Below are 26,093 nucleotides of genomic sequence, written 5' to 3'. Positions count from 1 at the left end.
CCTCATGTAGTCTCGTGGTGTTGGATTGGGGATGAACTCCTCCAAGCGTCTTTTTTTTTTCAAGTCAGTTGTTTTCTTACTCTTCCCTCCTTAACATATTATGAACTTTTTTATACATATTCTGCACTGCTCTTTTCTAGGATTTTGGTCATCACTAAATATTTGGAAATATTTCTGTTCCCAATAATCGATGCAGTACTTTAAGAGAACAGTAAAACTTTGTCAAAGAACATTGGTTCATTAACTTTTTAATTTTGTGCAAAACGCTTTCAAACATATTGATATCATTAGGAGAGCAAGCTAAAATTCATTTTTCCTTCCTATTTTTTTTGTTAAACTTTTAAATATCTGTGCTCTAATTATTATTATTATGTGGACTGAGGATGAGGTGGCGTCTGATCTGTTCATATCAAACAACCAGACAGCTTCGGTCTCAGATATTTCCATCTCAAATATTTGTAACCGTATAAATCAAAAGTTAGCATTCACTCACCTTGCAGTTGTGGTGCTGTCATCGCATATAAGAAAAGTTCTGGTGGCCCTCAAGTGAAAGACACAAATATACATATTTGGGTAAAAGACAAAAAAAGGGCAGAAAAAAATAATTTTGGTAGAAAATGTTTTCTCTGTTACTGTGCATGGTAGGATGTTAATTCTGGAAATGCTTTTGCCATCTTATTGTCCAAACTGTTGGACTTTTGGATTTTGTTTTTCACCATAAAGCCACCATACAACCACACCACTACACAACTCTGGTACTCAACATTTTATACTTACATAATTAGAATATGCAGCTTTTCCACAAACATTTTAATGAAGCAGAAGCTTCATAAAACAAACTCAGTTAAAGATATTATGTAGAAAGCCAAATTAGATTTTTGTGAATCCACGTTAGGAGTCTGAACCAGTCTCTGGTCTCCATCATCCCTCTGTCTCGTTGTCCTGGTATGAGGCAGCAGAAACAGCACTGTAGGGGTCAAGGACCAGCTGAGCACATCGGACGATAGTCACCAACAAAAAGAAGCAGAGGAGGAAAAAGAAGAAGAGCGCAAAACCAAGATCCACATCCACATCGCTCATAGGGGAGGTTGGAGGGTCCATGCTGAGAAGTCCACTACCTCCAAAGTTACGTATCTACCTAACAACACTCGCCTGATCTATTAACCTCTCTAGAAGCACGTCCTCGAATGTTAGTCATTATTCAATCACTTCACCTTCAAATTAAAAAAAATCCAGCAAACTTCTAATTATTTTCCTCCCGTCCCTGGCCTCTGAGGTCCTCTTAAAACAATAAGATGGACCTGTGGACACTCAAGAGCCCCATTTGGCAACCGTGTCCTCCATGAATAGTTAACAGGGAGTTTGGTAACAACCAGGTCGTTCCTGAGATTAGAACACACGGACATCTCTTCAGGAGACACCTTTACAGGAGATGACACCTCAACAGAGTCACAGGATCTGTCGTCAGCTGACAGCACAGACACAGGATAACACTGATAAGACTGATGTAGCTGCACATGCGTCTTTAAAGCTTTTTACCTGGTGTATATGTAGAGGCACTTTGTGCATAACCTACACAAGGCTTCTCAAGAGGCTTATATGTATATCCCTGTGCACATATACTAAATTTGGATTATTTTACTTCCTTAAAGTAGTCAAAGACAGTAAAAGCAAAGATGCAGAAAGAGGAAAGAGAATACGATGCCTTAGTGGTAATCCACTTGAGGGGCTGGAAACTGATCCTGACCTCAAAAAACAAACCAAAAGAAACCCGGAAAAAACTGCAGAGTGCTTGTGTTCTGGTGACACTAATTGACATAGTGAATTTATTGAATGAAAAAAGTCAGGACAGGGTTTCTTGGTGTTAAAATAAAATACAGAAAAAGAAGAATTCAGGGGAGAACACTTTTACCATTAATTACCTCTGGTTTCACGCTGAAGGAGTTCGACGAGGAGAGGAACGATGGACAATGGCGGAATCTGATCCCAGCAGATAACCAAAGATCTCTGAGCATTCACTAACTTATCCCCAGAGGGGAAAGACAACAGATACCAATCAAAGGTGGCTTTTGTTTCCTCAGATGAGAAGGCACTGGAGACCTGAGTACATAAATAGATGCTACTGCAACATGCATGCTGCTTGCATGAGTGCGATTGGTTGAGAGCACCATTAAACACAACTATGATCGATGGCAGCTATAAGTGATTTTGTGATTAAGGATGTAATTACAGATAGACCACAAAGTGCTGCCATGTACCGTAGGAATGTGAGGGTCAAATTACAGTCCAACTGCTTCATTCTTGACAATATAACAATTTAATACAAAAACCAAACATTTCTTTATCTTGTTTAAAATTTCATAAACATGTACAGTATATTTATATATTTGTGTTTCTATGAGTGAAAAAAAATGGATAAAGAGCAATCATAGAAGTTTTCTGCAACAAACAAGACAACACAATCACCATCATCTGGAAGATGAAAACCAGATCGTTATCTACATGGGTTACACACAATTACATTATCTGCCTTCACATAAGTGTGACAGCAAACTAAGACCTGTAACTTTAAAATCCAAACATTTAAAAATGAGAAATTTCAGAACCCCTAACTTTCATTCCACAATAACATACAAACCTATATTTAAAAAAAAAAAAAAAAAACAGATCTTGTCGGCAAAGATTTAGTCCCCATACAAACATAAACGAGGATGAAAACACTGACAAAATGTTTTGTTGACATTCCCACTTATAGGTCCACTTGTTCTCAACTTGGTTCATTCCATTTGAATCCTGAATACCCTGATCAATCCGTAAAATACCAATCACAGAGCAACGAATGTCAAGGTTCAACCAATAAAATGCTTAGAAAACATGTCCATTAAAATCCAAGATTACTACAATATCGGTCAATTCTTATTTATAATATTCAAGGAAAACATAATGTCAAAATGGCTTTAAAGTACACAGTTCCTGCATGTTAATTATTGCTCTGATTTCTTTGATTAATAAAAAGGAGCCCAAACCTACAGGATAACAAGAGTGAAAGAAAAAAATGAAATCAGGCATGGCAGCAACCCTCTGACATTTATATGTATGCATCCACTTTACAAACATACATACATGCATACTGAAAATAACTCTGTAGACAAAGAAAAATATTTTAAATACATTATGGCCATCTTCAAAATAGTATGTAGCCACTGTAACTATTGTTGAAGTACATTATTCAAAGAAAAATAAAGTATAATAAAAAAAAAAGAAAATTTCCTAAAGAGGAAAAACAAAATTCAATTTATAGGCGAGGCTACCCATGTATATATAACAATTGTACGCCATATAATCTTCACAAGGTAGTTGCAGTTCATGAAAGCAGTTCAGCTGTGCGGCATGCTGTAGGTTTATAACTGAGAATGAGATTAGCATGCATGCTAAACATATAAATCCCTGTTATTTCCCCAAGTTTAAATCACTGACTAGAATTGTTAGTCTACATGATGAAGGTTAAAACTAAATTATATTCTATTAATATATGCCTGAGAGAATCCACTGATGAATTGAATAAAAGGCCTTTGTGTATTTTTACTTCCTACGCATGTTTACCAGAGTGCGAGAGTGTTTGTGTGTAGTTTATTCAAGTGTGGTTATGTGATGGATTGTGCGTTTTTAAACATTTATATATTTCTTATATACTGTATATCACATATCTACAAAAGAAGTTGTTAAAGCTTTGGGCAGTGCTAGCTAGAGGATTCTCTAACAAATTGCTGGAATATTGTGAAAATGGTCTTGTAGTCAGTAGCAAATTCTTGGTTTTCCTCCCCTATACATCTGCAGAAAGATATCCCTTCATCTTTAACTGATGTGCAGTTATGCAATTTAAGCCACTCAAAGCGAGTACAGAATGCTACCCTCCCAGGCAGGAAGAACAGAAGATCTGCGTAGAAGATAAAGCCGAGCAGAACCAGGAACGAAGAGAAAGGGGAAGACCAATAGACGAGTACTGAACAGGTCACTCATTATATGATGGGTACATGGGAATCTCAAAGTCTTCGCTGTTGAAGTTGGCCGGCTGGTCTAACATAGACAATACGTCCTAAATGAGATAAGAGAGACAAGCTTATTTACTTCAACTGCTGCACAACATGAAGATAAACGTGAACTTGAGCTTATGTCACTCACTGGAAACATGTCTTGCTGGTTGCCCTGAGCGTTAGGATGCTGCTCTGCATTACTCTGAGCATGCTGTTGTCCTGGCCACTGAGGCCACACTGCCTCCGCTGCTCGAGACGGGAACTGAGCTCCAGACTGAGAGCCATCTGATGAAAGAGTGCAGAAGAATAAGACTGTATAAAGAATATAACTTCAAAGGGAAAATCTCACATTTATATGTACACACGACCCACCATAACCGTTGGTGTTGAGGCTGGCACGAGCATTCATTTGAGGGTAGTTTGTGCCATTGCTTGTGGTAGGAGCAGCACCCGTGGGCATCTGGCCAAAAGTGTTGGAAGAACCACCTCCAAATCCTCCCATGAGAGGAAACTGTGGCGACATGGTCTTTGCTGCCTGCGGCGCCACCTGTAGTTAGAATAGGAAGAGTAAGAGCAGTGGTAAGGGTTGAAAATGTAATCAGTGACTGGTATACATATATAACAAGAATGATAAGATATATAAAAAAAAAAAAAAAAAAACCCCACAACTACTGACTTACCTGGTTATTAAATTGTGGTCTGACTCCAGCTCCAGGCCCAACCCACCCTCCTGCTGGTCCTCCATGGAGAGGGCTGTTAGTGCTCGAGGGGGTAACTGACTGTGGGGCTCCATTCTGACGAGACATCTGAGCCAGCATCTGCCCTGCTGAGTGAGCAGGCTGTGCCATCTGTGGAGTCATACTGACCGGTCTGCAGAGAAGATAAATAAGAGTGAGCGTTCTGTTACCCAGCTGACATAAATGGACACAGACACTGTAAAACAGGACAACGTTACATAATGTGGCAGGAAAAAAAAAAAAAACATATACGGACATTGCCAATTCAAGTTTAACAGCAACCAGTATTTAGGGGTTCTGGATAGTTCATGTAGCCACCTTAAAACAGACATTAATGCAGGTTTTCAATTCTTAAGAGCCTAAAAATATTTTCCAAGCAGCATCCCCAACCATGTATCCTTGATGTGGACGATTGCATGGTTGCCCCAGTCAAATTCAAGGCAATAATTCTTGCCCTCAGAGCAACTTCTTGGTCTGCACCCAGCTATTTATATGCAGTCATATGGACGCTCCTCTCAAGAACAGCATCTGCTACTGCCATCATTTACCACGAGGCAGCGTCAGCCCAGACTTCTCATTTGTGGTTATATGATGATGAATAAACTAACAAATTCTGTCATCCTCCATTATAAACTCTCGGAGATTAATTTATTTCAAGAACACCTCCACTGATTAACCTGCTTAATTTCCACATCCTTTGCATTTCTTTACCTGCTCTACTTGTACTCATTAAAATAGGTGAAACACTTAATGCTTACAAGATTTGTTACATCCTCAAGCTGTTGTTCCTCACTTCTAACTCAGTTTGAGTGTAAAAAAAAAAAGAAGCCTAAATTTAAGCTGTAGCAGACTAAAAACTAGAAGAAGTGAGAGTTTCCCAACTGCTGATGTTGATTATTAGCCAACATTGCACAAAAAAACTCCCCCGGGTTGACATGTAAACTTTTAGAGACAGACCAGCAGGTAGGTATATTACATTAAATCACATGTAACAATTAAATCTGATGTCCAGATCAGTGCCATAAGTACAGATGATCATCGTTTGTTGTAGAGTGACAAGACAAAACTGCAAACTTTTCAATTGACGTTTTAGATGTAGTGCACATAAAAACATATGCGCACTCACACACGTCTACACATTAAAAAAAGACTTCATACCTGTACGTATCACTGGAACGGGCAACGGGAAAATTGTTGGCATAGATCTGAGTGGATGGAGTCGAGGTGGAGGGCATGCCCTTGCTCTGATCTTGTCCATGGAATATGGGGGGGAAGAGTTCTGGCTTCTCTATGGTTTTGCTATGGTCCGGCCCTGCTGCCGTCACTGCCTGTACCGGCATCTGAAGACCGTCATAAATATCAGTCATGGCTCAAATTATTTTAAAATACACAAACAAATAAATAAATAAGTTTTATGCTTAATATTTAAAAAGGGGGGAAAAAAATACTTGGGATAAGCACACTTCAATTTAGTGTATTCAGCATGTCACTGTTACCATGGTAGGAAAAGTCGCTCCCCCAGACACCTCAAATCAATAATTATATTGTGAACATGGCTAAAGAAAAGCAACAACAAACCAGTATTATCATAGTAGAATAAAAATATTTTTTATTTTAATTCAATGGCATATTGCTATGAGTCACTTTACTATTTTTTTTCTTTTCCTCTCCCTAAAAACACAAAAACAGCCGAGTCACAACAGAGGTGTTATTTGCCTTCCCATATGACACTTAAACATACAAACAAATTTGACCCAACAAGGATCTCTACTGTTCGCTTAGGCGCCCCAGTTTTGAGCCGTATTCTGCTCTCATACCTTAAAAACAGGATCCCGCTACCCAGCTAAGCTGCATCACTTTCACCTTGAATGTGTTATATGCAAGGTCCTAATGTAATCACAGTTTTAAGAACTTTGTTTTATTACAACCAAACAATCTGTGTATTGCCACAGGCCTATCTCTTGTTTATGATAGAACCTCTTTATCTAATTCAAAATTACTTTTTCATTGGTTCTGTTGTTGCTTTCACAGTTATAAGTTATTCACCATATCTGCGGTAGCCTACTAACTGAAGTACATTCTTTGCTCCAATATACTGTACATGCATGGGAGGAGAATCGATTTACAGACTAAAGTATGTCAGCCTGCGCCACAAAAGTGCCCATTTTCAGTCTGCTGGAATTGAGCTTCTCCTGGTTGATCTATTATGCCACACACCAAAACAAAACAAATCTTTGTTTTAGTCTGCAGTGGCCAACTGGAACACAGGAGGACAGATGTACAGCTTTGCCCATTTCATAAGTCCTGAAGGTTTTACCGCTTCTCTGTATAAGCTTCATCTTCCAGTAATACGAGGCAAAAGCCTGGGACAGGACGACAGAAGCACATGCACTACTGCTCTCTCCCCAGGCCCAACTCCGGCGGCATATACAAGTGGCTTTTAAAACTAGAATTTCAAATTTTCCTAATTTGATTTTGGCCAGAATACTTTAATTCCTTTAAGCTATCTCAAAGTAACCAAGTATGAAATTGAATGTGTTTGCAGTTAATTCAAACATCTATGGCAGGCAGTCTGAAGGAAATTCTGATAATGGAACTATCCCAACATCTGGAACAGCTTTCCTGAGTAAAGTCAACATCCTTCCAGCGTTTCCATTTCCAAAGAGAAAAAAAAAGTAACAACAACAACCCTCATAAGTCACCAAAGCAACAGACACAAAACAGAGTGGTAATAAAATCCTCAATCAAGCTGCACATGTACATTTATGTCGGGTGCATGGCCTAACCTGTGGGAGGGTGATATTTCCGGGGTCATACAGTGCATCTCTCGTTCCCCCTCCTTCCAAGTCGGCCTGTTGCTGCTGCTGCTGCAACTGCCTGAAAAAGCAAACGCGACACATGGAGTGTTGATTTGAAGTGCACCAAAAATAGACTTGTTTCCATTTTTATGCCTGACATTGCAGAGTGAGAAATCCCAAACACCTCTTGACAAAACAGCACTCAACCCGCCACCAGTCACCATGGGAACATAAATGAGTTCAAGAAAAGAGGAGAAAAATCTGTTAAATGTATCACCAACATGCTGCACCACCACTGTTAACAGCAGATGTGTTTACACTACATTTCATACTAACCAACTATGGAATGATGGGACATGCTTTGTTTTTAACAGTGCGATTCTAGATCAATAGAAATAAAGAAGAGAAGGAGGAGCTACCCAAAGAGGGAAATGAGAAACAAAAAAATAAAACAAAAAATAAGAAAGAGGGTTTCCCACAGGTCTGCTAATGAGTACAATATTAATGACTGCCCTAATATATTTGGAAATCCTTTTGCATATGCTTTATCATGAAATGTACAAGTGTAGGCTTTAACTGACCCTTCCGCCCAACAAAGCCCTTGCCCTCTTAATGCATCCTAGTATCAACATTTAGTAAGGCACAGGAGGAATGCTTGCTGCTGTACACTGTTGCCAATTAGATTTAAAAAGCTAATTTAACTTTATTTTTATATGAAATCAAATAAAAAGTAGCAACTCCTCACTGCTTTGCATCGGTTCATTGCCGTAAAGATACATTCACACTTTGAGGCATGATTTACACCCAAGCGTTACACGATTAAGTGATCACGCCTCATTCATTTTGCATGGGGTCACATCGGGCACTACTGAACTGAACTGTAGCTCTGCTGTTTTGCTTAACCTGCATAGCTTGAAAGTTTAATAATTCCACTTTTCAAGTAGTAACATAGGCCCTCACCATTGAATCACCTTAATAAATCTGTGTCTGATATATCTACAATAAATGCCAACAGTCAGACCTGCCTAATGAGTGTTGAGACAAGTCTGTGCAAAAACGACACAATTAAAACTAATTTTCCCAAGTAGATCTGGTTGCTGAGGTCTTGACTGCAGTCTATTCAGTGACTGGCAGAATGAAGGAGTACGGCAGCTGACCAGGCTGTAAATGGAAGAGGAAAATAAAGGAAATCTGGAAAAAAAAAATTAAAAAAAAACCCCAACCAGTGCAAAAAGTGCCTCACAGCCACTAGTATAAGCTGATCCTATGGGAAACACTGAAGGACTTTGACTTGAAAGAAACACCACTAGTCTCCTATGAAGAAGCAGCCTCCGGTCCCCATGCAGAGGCAGGGGGGAGTTGTTTCAGGCCTGGTCTCACCTGGTGGTTATCTGCCCTGGGCTGAGAACAACAGGATGGCCATTTGGGCTGCTTTGACTTAGGGAGGGGGGCACAGAAGCCCCTGGGGATGAGATGGGAGTGAGGGGATCCTGGGTGGAGTTTCTACTTCCCCACAATCATTGAAAGGTGAAGAGGAGAAGCATTGGGAGAGAGTGAGAGGTGTCTGATTTATTAAAAGGGGTTGTGGGTGGAGCATATGAGGACCTGGGCCTGAAGGCAAATGGTTTGCATCCAGACAGAGGAATGCTTCACAACAGTCACATTTCATAACTTCACTAGTTTCATTAAGCACCGTATTTGATTGTGAAATAAAGAAGCACATGTTACTCACTTGACATTGACATTGGTACAGATGATATACTCAATCTCCTCCGAAAAGGGGTTCTGGAAAGTGAATGAGCTTGTTCTCATCCAGATCCATTCTCTCGATTTAGAGCGGAACCGAAACATCACTGACAAAACCTGACCCTTCAGTTTCACCACCTGAGGACAAACAAGCGTAAGGTGCCAAACAATCACGTGGTTGCGTTTTCATACACACAGATAATAAAAAGCAGTAAGCAAATGGACAACAGTATTCATGGGTGAGAACTGTTATTGAAGACAGTCAGTACATTTACATGGACTAATAGAAATTTGAATTGTTGCCTTAATCCGACCGATAGTTTTAAAAACCATGTATACACCTTAAGGCTGAAATATGGTTTTGCGTCAAAACGACGCCGTGCCTACGGCGTGTGGTTTGGGTCGACGCAGACCACACGCCGTCACCTGCGCTGTCACTGACGTGCACCTCCAAAAAAATTGTAACTACGCGTCGAGCGACGCAGACGGAGAGGGCTGTGATTGGTTAACTTGGAAGCGAAGCCTTTCCGGTTTCCGGTTTGAAGCAGTAGTGAACTTTCAGGGCTCTTTTCTTCGTTTATAATGTGATTTTTTTTGTTTTGGTTTTTTGCACAATAGTTGTCCTTATCTCTTTGATTTACTGTGACCGGAAAAAGTCGGATAAACCATTCAGAAAAAGATCGCTAACTAGCGGCCGCGGGGGGTACTGCACCGCGACGAAATGGAGTGACGGAGAAGTCCGAAGGGTTCCCGACGGCGTCACGGCTGCGGCGTCACGGCTGCGGCGTGTGCTCTGCGTTGGTGTGACGCAGAACCTTAATTCAGCCTTTAGCCGGTCTGTAGTCGAACCGAACTGAAGCTGTTGAGATCGAGCTTTTGGTGCTGGATAATGCGGTCCTCATTGAGTTATTTCAGCATGTATATGCAACCCACGCTGAACCGAGCTACTGACTAACTGGCGACTCTCCCTTCGGGAAGCAACAACCCGCGGGAATAATAACAGTCACGACATCACACCAACACGGTAACAGAAGAAGAGGGAGACTTTGCCTTCATCTTACCTGCAACATGATCAGGCTTAGTACGTACGAAATTTACAGATATGCATTAGCGCCCATTTTTACGCATGTTGTCCTCATTTGCGCTTGTTTACTAATTGAAGAATCCGAACTCGAAAGATCGTGTAGCGCCACCTAGCGTCAGAGTCGAACGCACCGCACTTAATGATCGACTGTCTTCTCACGCATCTATACTTGGATTTCTCTGAAACTCCAGTTTAATCCATAGCTAGATTTCTCTGAAAACTCTAGTTTCAGAGAAATCTAGCTAAATTTAATCCTTAGCTAGATTGTTGCCAATAGCTTGATTTAGATGTGCATGTAACTGCACTGGAAGTTGCGAGAGCAACTTCCCTTACAGTAAAAACATTGTATTGATTCATTATACACTCAACAAAATGTTTAAATTGCGGAAACTACCCTTTCTTCTCACTTGTATGGCTTGTTTCACTTTTGGACCAACTCTGAATTACTTAATTTTAATTTCAAACCTGCTAAGTGCTGTGAATGCTTCTTTCATTTTGCAGCATAGCAGTCACAAAAAGGGGCTCTCCCCATCTTGAAGCATTTCTCATGCACATTTAGACTCATACACTGAACTATTTTCAGGCATGCAAATGACCAACAAACCAGCTTCCAAGGAAAGCCGACGTTACTCAGATTCAGAAACGTGAGCTTCACACATAAATTAGACTTTAGAAATAAGCAGTCTAATTATTATTCAAGTCTTGTGGTTCCAGAAGACACTGGATCTAATCTAATGTCACAAGAGTTACACGTGAAAAGTGTGTGAATGTGCAGAAAAAAGAAAAAATGTTTTATAACTAGTTGAATTGTTCACCTGCTGGAAGCTGTCTCTCAGTAGACTTTGGTCCTCAGGGTGGGCAAACTCTAAAATACTCTTCCCCAATAATTCCTGCAACACAACAGACAAGAACACTTCCGCTAGTCCAGACAAATATAACATTCATTTGTGGCACAAAACATATTAGGGCTGTTTGACCCTGATCCTTTGATCTCCTGTGTTTACCTGGGGCTGATAGCCGACAGCAGCCATGGAACGGCTGTCTACGAAGGTGAACATGCCCTGGCAGTTGTGGCGGGAGATGAACTCCACTGGAACACTGATACTATTAAGGTCTGTGTCACCTGGGCAGCAAGTCACCTGGAGAAAAGATTGAAAAATCTGCTCTAAAGATGACGCACACAACCCCCGAAAAATAACACTACATGGGGACACAATACTGAAGCTTTAAATGTCACAATGATTATATTGATGACTGCCAAACATACTCTTACAGTGCAAATGACACGTCGGTTATCCAGTTCAGGACTTTAAACCTTTTATTGTGACTTTAACTACTGCCTTTTCAAAACAATCTAACGTTTAAAACGATTATTATTGGTCATCTTTTCATGTAAGGCGTTAAATGTTATTGTAGTTTATTGGAGATAAGTATGAATACTAGCAAACATTTCAGAGATTACATTTTCCATATATTGTTCCCTTTCACTTACATACACAGACTAAGAACTTATAAATGAGGAGGCGTTAGAAGGTTTTCATTCTAAGCTTTTATAAATGTATCCATCCTACCTGTAATCTTCCAATGGCAACTAGACAGTAGCGACTCCCTTGATTGTTGTCTGCTTCGTCATCTGTTAACGACACTCCTGTAATGGAGAAAGTTAACTCGATTAAATGACATATAAACAATTTTTCTGTTTACCATCTCACATAAGGCCAAAACATGTGATGAAGCAAATGTAACAAAGATTTGTATATCAACAGTAAAAATTGACCAGCTCTACCTGCGGGGGGCCAAGACTTGATGTATCCTGTGCAGTGGACAACTACATACTGTGGCTCCCCTTCCTTGGCTGTTCCCAACCCATGCCTAATGTGGAAAAATAAATTGTAAAATATGTTTTAAATTATTTGATGGAACTACTATGCCAGCAATAAAATTTAACTATTTTAGTTTTGTTTTATTTATTAATTTTTTAATTAAAAAGAACAGTGTTGTCTTAGTCACCTGTTTCTATTCCTAAGAAAGTTGAGTCTATTCATGGACATTGGTTCTACTGGGCAAGTGCCACACCTGCAAACAGACCAAAAAAAAAAATAGTTAAAACATTCAGAAAGAAAATGACCCTGTAATCAAATACAGCAAGACCCAGGTGACTGGTTGATGCAGGGCTACCAAAACCCCTTTCACTTGAAACATACCTCTAAAGTTACTCAATGTCTTTCTTGGAATAACTAATGCACTTTTTAAAGCTAGATGGGTAGAAAACTTCAACATTCACATATGCTCTATCTGACAGTATATCCGATCAAAATGATACAAACTCCTGCTACAGGAGCTGACCAAGACTTCCATGAAACCACGCTACGTTGACTTCAGGTGGTTTTTAATCTTTTTTATCTTCTTTCTTTGCATTCTTTTCATTTTCTATCATTTCATTTTAAACATTCTACAATTTTTCTATAATCATGTATTTCTACATTTTACTTTATTAAAAAAAATCTATTTTAAAAGGCATCTTATTGCTTCACTTATAATAAAATTTAGTTTTCCTGTCTTTGTCAATGGTTCAATTTTTTCTTTTAGTTTTATAGTCCCATTGAAATAAAGTTTGACTATGAATTGTTTCAATTTATTGAAGACATTATACATATGAGAAAATAAGAACATACTTGTTGCAATAAATAAAACCAATAAAACAACAGACATAAAAATGTACATTCATTGCAAAAAAGACTAGAGAGATTTCATTGATAAACAGCTACAGTGACAAACAGCATAAAAACTAATAAGTTAAATAAATATAGATGTCAAGTAATGGTAAAGACTCATTTCAATGCAAGGAAATAACTGGATAATCAATTATTTTGAGTCTCACCTCATTCTGCAGATGAATGACCGACGGGCCCCCATACTCATTCTAGCTGACGACTGCTGACTCTCCTTCTTCACTGTTCCTGTCTTCAAGTCCAACATCCTCCCTTTACAGGTAAATGAAACACTGCACTTAAAAGTCATTACTTTTTTTCACCCCTATTCACAAGAGAGGTCTGCTTTGTCCCAACTCAGTGAAGCCTTGCACTACACTGAGGGTCATGCATGCTTGATACCTGTATTGTTATTCTCCGCAGTGGAGAGCTGTTCCCTGAGCTTTTCTGTGTCATCTGGGTGGAGCTGATCGTAGAGAGACGAGCTAACCCATTCGGACTGGGGCTGGTTGAGGACAGGTGTCACAGAATCGGAGACATAAACTATGCGGCCAGTCTCACATGACACAACAAACAGAAAGCCGTCCGCTGCTTCCAGGATGAGGTGCTTCAGCTCCTGTGAACATGTAGAATCAAAGAGCAGTGACGATGAGAGACATATCAAGTCCCTGTGCAAGTGTACAAAACTGCATCTCCAACCTCTGATTTTATACATTTCCTCTAAACATTCAATACCTATGACCCTATGTAGTTTGGTCACTTCTCTACACTGCTAAACTGGGGAGAGTAGACAAAACAGGCACTCCCTCTATGATGGTCCACAGTTGCCTGTTTTCAAGTGTCTGCCAGACATATGAATGTATACAAGAGCTGACATAAATTCTTAGTTTGATTTTAGCAATTTACAAGGTAAGTGAAATAATAGGGGGAGGTAAACAAACACTGGTAACATCAATGTTTCAGTTTAAAAATTGCAAAAGCAGGTAACACTGCAGAAGCATCAAACCCAAGCTGTTTAAAACAGTAGCTGACAACCAGGCACAAGTCTTTAAGGTTTAACTTTCAGACCCCCCTTAATATAATTTTCCCACATGTACAATGTAGTTCACACTCTGCAGACGATAGAAACAGAACAATTGACTTCTCATAAGCAGTACTGTCCTGTTATACACTGTTGTCTCCATGAACATTCACTCTGTAAAGCTCCAAGTTTTCTCCACTACTGGGTTACTGTAGGTGGAACTTAGGTTTATAAATAGCTTGTTTTAGCAGCAGGTATTTTAAAACTGATGCTTCATCAATTATGACATTTTTCTGTGACTCATACCTGATCGGTGAGAAAGGAAGGTTTGTATGATCCATCTGCATTGGTATTGCCGCTTCCTCTGAGAGACTTCATATGGGACACTGCCATTCGTAAGATGGTTAGCTTGTCTGGTTTCCGCGCTAGCGCGCTACACGTGGGCACCATTTCTGACAATTCTGTGATGTAGGCCGTCATCTTGTTCCGCCTTCGCCTCTCAATCTCACTGTGATTCTCCCTGGAGTGAGAAATCAAGGGTGGAAAAGGTAGAGCAAAAAAAGGAGGGGTGGAGATGGGGCAAAGCAGAGGGCAGGTGGACAACATGAAGAATAGTTTAGAGTTAATGCTGCAAAGTAACTCTGCAAATCAGGAAGAAGTGCTGAAAATGAGAATGTGAGAGAAGTAATGGATGCATAAAAACAATATAGGCAGTCAATGGTCTTTAAAAATGAGTGAGATAGCAAGAAAGTCTGGCATTTTAATACCAGATTGTGTGACAAAAGAGGCAAGTGCAGAAGGACAACGACCGTTCAGTAGTCCTGGGAAGGGGGGGAGACAAAATAGACAAAGAGGACAGTCGTTCAAGACGACGGGATAACCAAAGGTTGAGAAAAAAGGTCCCTTACTCACACACAGCAGTGCAGTTAGTAACACATAACAGTGGCAATTGAAAGAGGTAACCAGCTACTTGACAGGCACCAAAAACAGAGAGTGGTCAAATTTACTTGTAATTTTGTGCTTTCAAAATGACTTGTGCTGAGATCCCAGCAGGACAGGATAGTATTCGATCATTGCATTTTGTATAAATATGGATACAAGCAGGAGAAGGAGCCATCCTCCGTGCTAAATGCCATACCTGGCTAGTTTTTCCTTATCGGCAAAACTTTGATCTTCTTCCAAAAACCTGAAAATAAAACCAGCCTACTAAAACAAAGGCCCAGATGTTAAGTACAAAAATAAAAAAAAAGGCCCAAGAAAAAACAAAAAACAAACAAAAAAAACCAAACAAAATAATATAAATAAAAAAAGAAGGGAATAAGAGAGCTGGGGGGTAAGCGCTGCCATAAACTACTTGCACAAATGTCTCCTAATTTCTCCTCCTACCTGGCAAAGCGCTCTTTGTCATTGCCGGAGCCTCCTGTTTCATCATCACCCCTGCGCAAGAAAAGAAAAAAACAAAACAATATTATCGCAGCAGCCCAGACAATTCAAATAAGTGTACTGTATCTTGCTTAACAGAGCAGTTTTCACATATGAACTGCTGCCCTGTAATCTTCCATATTTTAGCGCTGCAGGATTTTTAACCCTTTTTTTTCCCCCCATTGCTTTTAAAACAACTCTCTGTCCCCTTTGTCTCCTCTGCTACTAATATTGAGGAGTTTAGCTCCTGGTTTCATTCCTCCTGTAGCATGACTCCTTTAACTAAATTAAAGCCTGCTAAATGTGAGCCCTGGCTCAATCAAAGAGCCCAGGCATCTAGAAAGGGCATAAACAAAAGCTGAACGCAGGTGGAAGAAGGAAAACTGCAAGTCTCGCTCCAAATCCTAAAGAACTGCTGGCAACTCTATCAGGACACCGTTACAGAAGCAAAAAAAAAAACATCTGTCTAATATTATTGTCCCTAATCAGCATAAGCGACAGGTGTTGTTTTAAACAATAGACTCTGTCCTTCATGCTCCACAGGCTGCGTCCTTAGAAGCATCGTCTGAATCGAGCAACACTTTTCGGATAATGTTTTAATGATAAGATTACAAACATAAGGGCTGTCATTATCATAGACCTTATGTGTTAAACTCAAGGCCCGTGGGCCAAATCCGGTCCACCATAACCATTTATGTGGCCCTCCAGAGATTAAAAGTGATACTTGTCTAATCAAAGTGACTGCCAATCAATATTATTAGAACTTAATGTATTGCTTGATATCAACTCTCCTGGCGTGGTACAAAAATATTCACCCCCCCCCCATCATGGGTGTGAAAGCAAATGATACAGACCAAAACAGTTTTTTCAACCAGGCTGTAATTGTGTTTATTTCTACTCAAACTTTGGACATTTTATCATGGAGGTTAATGGTGATTGACTGGCTTTTGGAGCCAGCCTCTATCGGTCAGTCAAGGAACTTCAACTAAACTTAGTTCCGCATGAGACTCAATGCAAAAGTAAGATGGTTGGCGCCTGGTGATTATTACTCCTTCTTCTGACCCCCCAACCTCTGTCCTTTCTTGAAAAGTTAAAAGCATGTCTGTCATTCTTACACAAGTTGGAAAGACAGATTGAGGCGTCAGGCTCTCCTCTAGATGCCACCCCTCCTAATCTTTTTAAAGAGATCTTCTCTACTATAGATCAGACGGTCCTTTCTAATATTAACAGTAGTCTAGCTGCTGGTGTTGTACCTGCCACTTTTAAAGCATGTAGTTGTTCAACCCCTGCTTAACAAACCCGGCCTTTAACACATTGCATTGACTAATTTTAGATCCATCTCCAACATGCCTTTTTTTTAACCAAGAATCTTGGAGAAAGAGATCTACTTGGAACTGGTTTCAGATCACTGCACAGTATAGAGTCAGCATTACTAAGGGTCAATAATGGCACCGACGCTGGACATTATGTGGTTCATTATGTGGTTATGTGGCTGGATTTAACAACAGCATTCAACACGGTGGGCAACAGGATTTTAATGTTTAGGCTTCAGAATTTGGTGCGGACACAAGGTACTGCTTTAGCCGGTTTAGGTCATACTTGGCAGGAACATCCATTTGTGTCAACATAGCTGGCTTTGAATCCATCACGGCTCAGATGTCTATTGAGGTTCTACAGAGCTTAAATTTAGGGCCTCTTGTTTTCTGTGTTTTTTATTCCTTTAGGATCCAACCAAACGACATATTGAGAAAGCATGGCATGTCTTTTCATCTACTGTGTATGCTGATGATAGTCAAATTTATCTTAAATGTAAGATGCTTTCTCTATTAAGCCACTTCTGTCATGTCCTGATGACATTAAGGATTGGTTGCCTGTAAGCTTTTTGAATTTTAATGAAAAGAGGTTATAGTGTTTGGACCAAATGACTCCAGTGGCACTTCCCCAGCTAATTAAGGGTCTTTTCACTAGCTTTTTAAAACCCATCAGTTTTTAACTTTGATTACAAATTGGACAGCAATTTTAAACTAGAGCATCAGATAAGCTCAATGGTAACGTCAAGCTTTTTCCAAATCTTCATCAACTAAACCATTTTTAACAGCTCCACATCTTGAGCCAGTAATGCGTTCCTTTATCTTTTCCTGGCTGGATTACTGTAACTCACTTTATCTTGGAGACAGCCAGTCTTCTTTCTTACATCTCCAACTCATCCACAATGCAGCCACCCTGGTCGGAGCGCCCAAAAAGAGACCACCAATTCTAGCGTCGCTCGACTGGCTGCCTATACATTTTAAGATTATTTTATTCATCGTTTAATCCATAAAAAGGCATCACCCCGCTGTACCTATATGAGTGACACTCTGCCTATTCAGTAGCCCCGTGCCTCAGATCAGCTGATCAGCTCCTTGTAGAGATACCAAGGTCTTTGTGGAAGCGCAGAGGGGACAGACCCTTTACAGTCACTGCTCCAAAGCCTGGGAACACTCTGATGTGCTGCGGCATTCACTGTCCATTTTAAAAACCCATCTAAAAACCCATTTATATTCTGGGCTTCAACCCAACATGAGACTCTGGTTGTTTTTGCTATTATTGTCCTATTTTACTGGTTTTATTCTTTGTTTTGTACTTTTATTGCATTTTGTGTTTCAGCGTGTTTTATAGTTTTAGTTGGTTTTACCTCTGAGTAATCATTTGAATGATCATCCGCCGCACCTTTCATCTGACTATTTCCCAAAAGCGATACGGCAATGCCAATAATTTTTCAAAGAATAAAGATGTTTTATACATCTTCGTCAATGTTGAGGTTTTCACTTTTGTTCTTTTGAAAAGAAATTTGGCAGGACAAGCTACAGAGAGTTACGAGACACTGCCCCCCCTGCAGCTGTACCTTTTTTGCAAATTCAGAGAGTCGATTTTATTTTGCAGTGTAACAGAAACGCAACTTAAAACATTAAAAAAGGCAAAAATACCTGAACAACTTGCTTCCTTCATCGTCATCAAAGTCTTGCCTGAAATGCAAAGGGTGAAGTTCAACTTTTTAACTATTTTTCTCACAAGAATGTTTAACCGCAGTTATACCAATCAGAAAATGTATACAACAAGGTTTAGACATGGCAGACCAAACATCACCAGCAACACACACTTACGTAATTCGTCTTTTGTTGGTCCCTTTCGGTGCAACAACTCCGCCACTTGCTTGGGTCCCACTTGCCCCCATACCCAGATTTGGGTCTGTCAAATCTATTTATAAACACATGTAAACGGAATGCTCAATATAACTGATGACAGGTGACTTCATATTGTCTTAAGTGCTGAAAAAGAAATTATAACACTCACTGAAGCCTTGCTCAAAAAGACTGAAATTACAGCAAGGACATTATAACCAGAGGTGTCAAGTAACGAAGTACAAATACTTCGTTGCCTTACTTAAGTAGAAATTTTGGTTATCTATACTTCACTGGAGTAATTATTTTTCAGACGACTTTTTACTTTTACTCCTTACATTTTCACACAATTATCTGTACTTTTTACTCCTTACATTTTAAAAACAGCCTCGTTACTCTTTTTCATTTCGGCCTTTAAAAAAAACTATCCAGTTAAATTGCTCCATCCAGATAGAGTGAATTTGGTTGTGGTTGTTTCAGATGTTCTTGTCCAGTTTTGTTCTTACATCCGTTCCCTCAGATTCCTGCAACTAAACTTGGATGTACATTCCAATAAAGGTTAGGATAAATGATAACATGCCTCTGAAGTTTGACTTTTTGCACCATTACCATACTTATAGGCAACTAGTCATCATATCTTCTGCTCTCTGAAACACATGTTAATGCTCAATAGTACACATATATGGTTCTTTAATATATTTGCATTATACTAAGATGCATTCATTTTAAATGGCTTTTGTCCTTAATGACTTTTTTCCCCCTTACCTTACTTTTACTTTTATACTTTAAGTAGTTTTGAAACCAGTACTTTTATACTTTTACTTGAGTAAAAAACTTGAGTTGATACTTCAACTTCTACAGGAGTATTTTTAAACTCTAGTATCTATACTTCTACCTGAGTAATGAATGTGAATACTTTTGACACCTCTGATCTTAAGTGCTGAAAAAGAACCTATAACACTCACCGAAGCCTTGCTGAAAAACACTGAAATTACAGCAAGGACATTATAACTATGCCATTACTATTATTACAAGATCCGTGGGTGAAATATACGTTAAAATACACTTAGTTCGCGAGTGAAGTCTACAGATAACTGAGATGATCACGACTCAGGGCTAAACACAAAAATAACAGTACTTAAAAAAAACACACTTCAACCAAGTTAACTAGCATCAACTTTAGGGTTATCCAATGTGATGTCTCATCTCCAGCTGTCTATTAAACACTTAATAGTGAGCTTATTTTAATCAAAAACTAACCCCTTGGACCAGGGAGAGCTAGTTAACCGACGCAGAACCTACGGCGTAGGGTTACGCGGAGACGCGCAACGTACGCCGTAGGCTCTGCGTCGGTGTGACGCGGGAGCATAAATCAGCCTTTAGCCTGCTACCCCTTATGCAATAGCCAGCCAGGCTGTTGCATCGTTAGCTCCGATGCTAAGCTAACTTAGCCGACGCTGTCACGCGATCTGCTGGCAGTGAAGGGCTGGACAAAAGCACGCACAGCCCAACGACAGCTACACAAAACTCTTACTAAATCGTTATTATAACTTTTTACACATTCTTACCGGGATTCGAAGAGGTCATATCCGTGTGGAAAAACATAAACAAATAACTTCTGCTAAGAAAAAAAAAAAAAAAAAAGAAACCAGCCCAGTCTGTCCCTCCCCCGGTCAGCTCCAGGCCAACCAGTGCAGGCTCTCCCGGCTCGCTTTCACCTCCTGTTATATGGGCCTGGAGCCATGCTTTTTTACGTTATCCCGACGCTGCCGAGGGGGGCTCCACGTGAATATAAATCAGCGTTATAAACCGTCACAGTCCGTTTTCCTGAGTTGGTTTAAACCCCCATATCTGTGTAAGATGGCGTTTCCAGCGCAAGCGTGTTATTTTCCTCTCTTCCCATTGGACAGCAGGCAGACGGATACTAGTGACGTCACCCGCTAGGAAATCCTTTTTTTTTTTTTTTTTTTCTTCCTCTGTCTCTGCCGTTTTATAATAGATCCATGGTCCCTGCCAGAAGAGGAAGACACGCATAAACTAAAGTCACCAAAAAGCAGAGGTGTCAAAAGTATTCACATTCATTACTCAGGTAGATACGACGGAGTATTAGGGCCAAACTAAGACAAAAAAAAATTGGAAATTACGAGAATAAAGTCATAATATAATGAGAAGAAAGTCGTAAAATTACGAGAATAAAGTCATAATGTTGCGAGAATAAAGTCGTAATAGAATAAAGTCGTAATATTATGAGAATAAAGTCATAATAATATGAGAATAAAGTCGTAATATTATGAGAATAAAGTCGTAATATTACGAGAATAAAGTCATAATATTACGAGAATAAAGTCGTAATTTATGAGAATAAAGTTGTAATATTACAAGAATAAAGTGGTAATTGAGAACTCTAACAGGAAGAGTGTGTTAAAATGTTGAATATTGAGCATCTTGTGAAGTTATATTTATATATTTATAATATATTTAATATTACGACTTTATTCTTGTAATATTATGACTTCATTCTCAAAATATTACGACTTTATTCTCGTAATTTTACGACTTTATTCTCATATTATTATGACTTTATTTTCGTAATTTCCTTTTTTTTTCTTAGTTTGGCCCTAATACTCCGTCGTAGGTAGAAGTATAGATACTAGAGTTTAAAAATACTCCTGTAGAAGTTGAAGTATCAACTCAAGTTTTTTACTCAAGTAAAAATATAAAATAACTGGTTTCAAAACTACTTCAAGTATAAAAGTAAAAGTAATGTAAGGGGGGAAAAATCCATTAAGGAACCATAAATAAATTTAACGCGGAACCATACATCAGGCTTAACTAGCTCTCCCTGGTCCAAGGGGTTAGTTTTTGATTAAAATAAGCTCACTATTAAGTGTTTAATAGACAGCTGGAGATGAGACATCACATTGGATAACCCTAAAGTTGATGCTAGTTAACTTGGTTGAAGTGGGTTTTTTTTAAAGTCCTGTTATTTTTGTGGATCCAGTGTGTTTAGCCCTGTGTCCGGATCATCTCAGTTATCTGTAGACTGTAGAAGTGTATTTTAACGTAGAGCCGGTATATTTCCCACACGGATCGTGTAATAATAGTAATGGCATAGTTATAATCAGAGGTGTCAAAAGTATTCACATTCATTACTCTGGTAGAAGTATAGATACTAGAGTTTAAAAATACTCCTGTAGAAGTTGAAGTATCAACTCAAGTTTTTTACTCAAGTAAAAGTATAAAAGAACTGGTTTCAAAACTACTTAAAGTATAAAAGTAAAAGTAATGTAAGGGGGAAAAATCCATTAAGGACAAAAGCCATTGAAAATGAATATGAATATGAATATGAAAAAGCTTTAATGTCCCCGAAGGGCAATTTGGTTTGCAACCACAGGACAACATACATACATATCCCACTTCAAACATACAATACAATAAATAAATAAATATAATAAAAACAGTCATCACATCACATTGTTCCCCCTATAGGCTGTTTAAAAACTTTACCGCAGATGGGATAAATGAGCTGAGGTACCTGTTTGTTTTGGCCCTACAGGGAAAAGTGTACCTTCTCTTGGACGGGAAAAGCTGAAACTCAGCATGAAGAGGATGGTGAGGGTTCGCCAGGATGGCCTTTGCCCTCCGAGTGGCTCTGGCTTGATAGATGTGATCCAGATCATTCAAGCTAATGCCAATTGTTTTCTGGCAAAGTTTGACCAAATTCCTCAGCTTGTTTTTATTTAAAATGCTGAAGTTACCAAACCAGTAGATCAAAGCAAAAGTTAAAATAGACTCAATAAAAGATGAACAAAATAATCAAGGACAGGTCCATGGCCCACCTCCTGGTCCTGCAAGAGGCTGACAATCACGGAATGCATCTTAGTATAATGCAAATATATTAAAGAACCATATATGTGTACTATTGAGCATTAACATGTGTTTCAGAGAGCAGAAGATATGATGACTAGTTGCCTATTTAAGTATTGTAATGGTGCAAAAAGTCAAACTTCAGAGGCATGTTATCCTTTATCCTAATGTTTATTGGAATGTACATCCAAGTTTAGTTGCAGGAATCTGAGGGCAACGGATGTAAGAATAAAACTGGACAAGAACATCTGAAACAACCACAACCAAATTCACTCTATCCGGATGGCGCAATTTAACTGGATCATTTTTTTTTAAAGGCCGAAATGAAATAGAGTAACAAGGCTGTTTTTAAAATGTAAGGAGTAAAAAGTAGCCTACAGATAATTGCGTGAAAATGTAAGGAGTAAAAGTAAAAAGTCGTCTGAAAAATAATTACTCCAGTGAAGTATAGATAACCAAAATTTCTACTTAAGTAAGGTAATGAAGTATTTGTACTTCGTTACTTGACACCTCTGCAAAAAAGTACAGTATCTTCTAATTAGGGCCTGAGCACTGACAGTGCAAAGGCCCTATTGTATCTGTAGGAGTTCTCGTTTTTATTTTCCTCCTTTTTATTTTTCCGACGAAAGGAGGGCCTTTTTGCCCCTCTAAACATGCCCCAAAAGTCACCAAATTTTACACGCAAGTCAGGCCTGGTGAAAAAAATGATTTTTTTAATTGTTTGCATTAATGGGCGTGGCCTAATGGCTCAACAGGGCCCCCTAGAAAACTTCGTGCCTCAAGCCCCACAATACGGTTTGACGTACATGCGCAAAAATCGGTACACACCTGTATCATGTTGCAACTTAAAGAAAAGTCTCTTGGCGCCATGGCCGAAGCCGAACAGGAAGTCGGCCATTTTGAATTATTATTATTATTTCGAACGCTTTTTTTCGTCCGTTAATGCGGCCCGAACCGCAATGTTTACATATGCATGGCATACATCGTTGGATGCGTCTCCATCGTGCCTCGATGCATATTACTTTTCTCAGTCAAAAGTGTTACCGTGGCAACGCTAGATGCCAAAAAGCAAAAAAAAAAGGCGAGAATTCGGACGCTTATTGCTCGGCCGAACTTTATCGTAGAGACATCGTTCACATTTAGAAAACACTCGGCCCGATTGGCACTAAAGGACCGTACAACCTCATCATGCTACTTATTACGGTTTTTGCGATATTTAATTTTCAATTAAAAAAAAAAATTCCATTGTATTTTGGACGCTTGTTGCTAGGCAACGGTTTATCGTACAGACATCATTACAACATTGAAAAAAACCGTTGTATGCGTTGTACTACAACATATTTTAGTCTCATCATGCTAGCTATTACGGATTTTGAGATATTCAACTATGCTCATTTTGATGCGAAAAATTTGATATTTAATGGTTTGCATTAAAGCGGCACTATGTAACTTTTCCACCTTAATATCATATTTCCAGAGTCATTGTGATGGTACATCAACTTCCAACAGGTTTAATGACACCTCTGTCATGGTCTGAGGGGTCTGTATCACCTTCACTGGCACTATGTAACTTTGAGGATCATGGTACGAACCCTTCCACACTAAAAAACTACACATTTTTTTACGGTTTTGACTGCTTTACGGCATACGTCACTTCCCCCTCCTTCCCGATTCGTAGTCGAGACGAAAATGGGCGGGGCGTGGAGCGCAGCTCCCCAGAAGCTGGTAACCCGTTGCTGTGTTGTGGCTGCAGCAGCTCCACACAACAGACGTGGGGAAAAGATCGCTAATGGTTTAACTTTTCACCGCTTTCCTGCTTGGAGGCAGAACCACGGAGGCCAAGTAGGCTATCTGATATAACAGAGTAAAAGAGTAAAAGAGTTGTCGGCTCGGTTGTATTGCGGCTGTAACGATCAAACATAACGTTCAGTAAACAAACAAACACGCACACAGACGGGCGTCGGATCAAAATACGGGTTTATTAAACCACGAACAAACACTCACAGACCGGGGTTGGATCATTCAAACGGGTTTTATTCCCCACTACTCCAGCTAAACGCAGTTGCTGGCCAGCTCTCTGCAGTGAGATTAATTTTGTTGAGGAAAAAATATGAACTATTTGATTTGTAGCTGCAGAGGAAAAAAATAATCTCACGAGGAAAACAAAAATATTGCTCACAACTCGGAGCCTCTTCAGTATAATATAGCAGTCAAAAAAAAAGAAAAGAAAAGTAAGAGTAATACAAAACATGTACTGTATGTTGTACTATTATACTAATTTATTGAAACACATGGCGAGTCAAACATTTTCCAAAGCAGCTGCCAAACACTCCTAAACAAGGTAGTAAGACGTGGGTTGTGCAGAACTGCGGCAGTAAATCCCTTATAAAGAGTGGCGCTCCGACGAGGAGCTCCATTCTTTAGTAGGGATTTCATATTGATCCAGACCGTTATTAATCATTATTTCCTCCATATAGGCTACCGCTCCCTGGCTTCCTTGTTTAAGGTATCCCGGTAAATTCCAGTTCCTTTCCAGCAGTTTAACATCTCTTTTTTTGCGTTCTGTCTGTTCACTTGGTGAAACAGAAAAGCGTCTCGTCTTCTCTCAAAACAAATGCATGCGACGGGACAGGAGTTTTCCGGCAGTACACGCTGGTGCTCATGGGAAACGTAGTGTTCTTTCTGGTAAAACACTACCGCTTTTGTCCAAAAGATGCCGCCAAACTCAGAAAAGCTGAAAGTTACGTTGTGCTGCTTTAATGGGCATGGCCTAATGGCTCAACAGCGCCCCCTAGAAAACTTCGTGCCTCAAGCCCCACAATACGGTTTGACGTACATGCACGAAAATCGGTACACACCTGTATCATGTTGCAACTTAAAGAAAAGTCTCTTCGCGCCATGGCCAAAACCGAACAGGAAGTCGGCCAGGGCGGGAGCGTTCATCAACGTTCATCGTTGCTTGCAGCTTTAATTATGGTTTTAGTCTCTAAGGAGTTGGGTTACTCATGTGACACACTGCAAACCTTTCTCTAACATAACACAGCTCATGTAGTGGGGGTTCTGTCAGTTTGCCAGCCCTAGACCTTTTGTATATGAGTAAATATTACCAAACATGTTGAGATCTTTTGTAACACAAGTAAAAAAACAAAACACAAATTAGACAAAAGTATAATTTTTGACCATAAGTTAATAAAAAAAAATTTAAGTTATGTGCACATACTATATATATTGGCAAACATATGCCTGTCTGTTCTTTCAGTATCTGTTGAGCCATTCATAATAACTGTGATCTCATTTGGTTGGTGAATTAGTACTTCATTAACTTGGTAGATATTCTTTTAATCCATTCCTCTGTGTTGTGCAGAAAATCTGGAGAAGGCATTTGACCGTGTCCCTCGTGCCATTCTGTGGGGGGGGCTCAGTGAGTATGGAGTCCGGGGCCCTCTATTAAGGGCTGTCCGGTCTCTGTATGATCGGAGCAGGAGTCTGGTTCGCATTGCCGGCAGTAAGTC

The 26,093-nt window shown here is 39.5% G+C and overlaps 1 protein-coding gene across 2 annotated transcripts; it reads right to left on the bottom strand.

Moving 5' to 3' along the window:
* Positions 1–1,797: 1,797 nt before the first annotated feature.
* On the bottom strand, positions 1,798–20,580 carry arnt (aryl hydrocarbon receptor nuclear translocator). Of its 2 annotated transcripts, XM_061716929.1 has the most exons (20): positions 20,283–20,580; positions 18,697–18,790; positions 18,520–18,558; positions 15,518–15,568; positions 14,438–14,651; positions 13,513–13,726; positions 13,281–13,383; positions 12,410–12,475; positions 12,186–12,271; positions 11,971–12,047; positions 11,404–11,538; positions 11,215–11,289; positions 9,302–9,453; positions 8,950–9,072; positions 7,558–7,648; positions 5,930–6,111; positions 4,715–4,904; positions 4,407–4,581; positions 4,183–4,319; positions 1,798–4,096 (listed from the first exon to the last, which is right to left on the bottom strand). In XM_061716929.1, exons 1-20 carry the CDS (start codon positions 20,317–20,319, stop codon positions 4,013–4,015), a joined length of 2,325 nt encoding a protein of 774 aa, XP_061572913.1. In that variant the 5' UTR covers positions 20,320–20,580; the 3' UTR covers positions 1,798–4,012. The 2 variants fall into 2 exon arrangements, with proteins under 2 accessions (XP_061572913.1, XP_061572914.1); XM_061716930.1 differs by lacking the exon at positions 8,950–9,072.
* Positions 20,581–26,093: the final 5,513 nt, after the last annotated feature.

Source organism: Cololabis saira, chromosome 3 (assembly GCF_033807715.1).
Source record: "Cololabis saira isolate AMF1-May2022 chromosome 3, fColSai1.1, whole genome shotgun sequence".
In the NCBI taxonomy this organism is placed as follows: domain Eukaryota; kingdom Metazoa; phylum Chordata; class Actinopteri; order Beloniformes; family Belonidae; genus Cololabis; species Cololabis saira.
Note: the sequence above shows the minus strand (reverse complement) of the source record. Positions and strands in the feature narration are given on the sequence as shown.

Excerpts from the sequence above, each read along its gene's own strand:
- arnt (XM_061716929.1), bottom strand. The coding sequence starts at position 20,319 with ATGTTTTTCCACACGGATATGACCTCTTCGAATCCCG. Across the intron at positions 4,320-4,406 it reads CCTCAACACCAACGGTTATG|ATGGCTCTCAGTCTGGAGCT; the intron begins GTGGGTCGTGTG and ends CTCTTTCATCAG. Across the intron at positions 4,097-4,182 it reads ACCAGCAAGACATGTTTCCA|GACGTATTGTCTATGTTAGA; the intron begins GTGAGTGACATA and ends TATCTCATTTAG.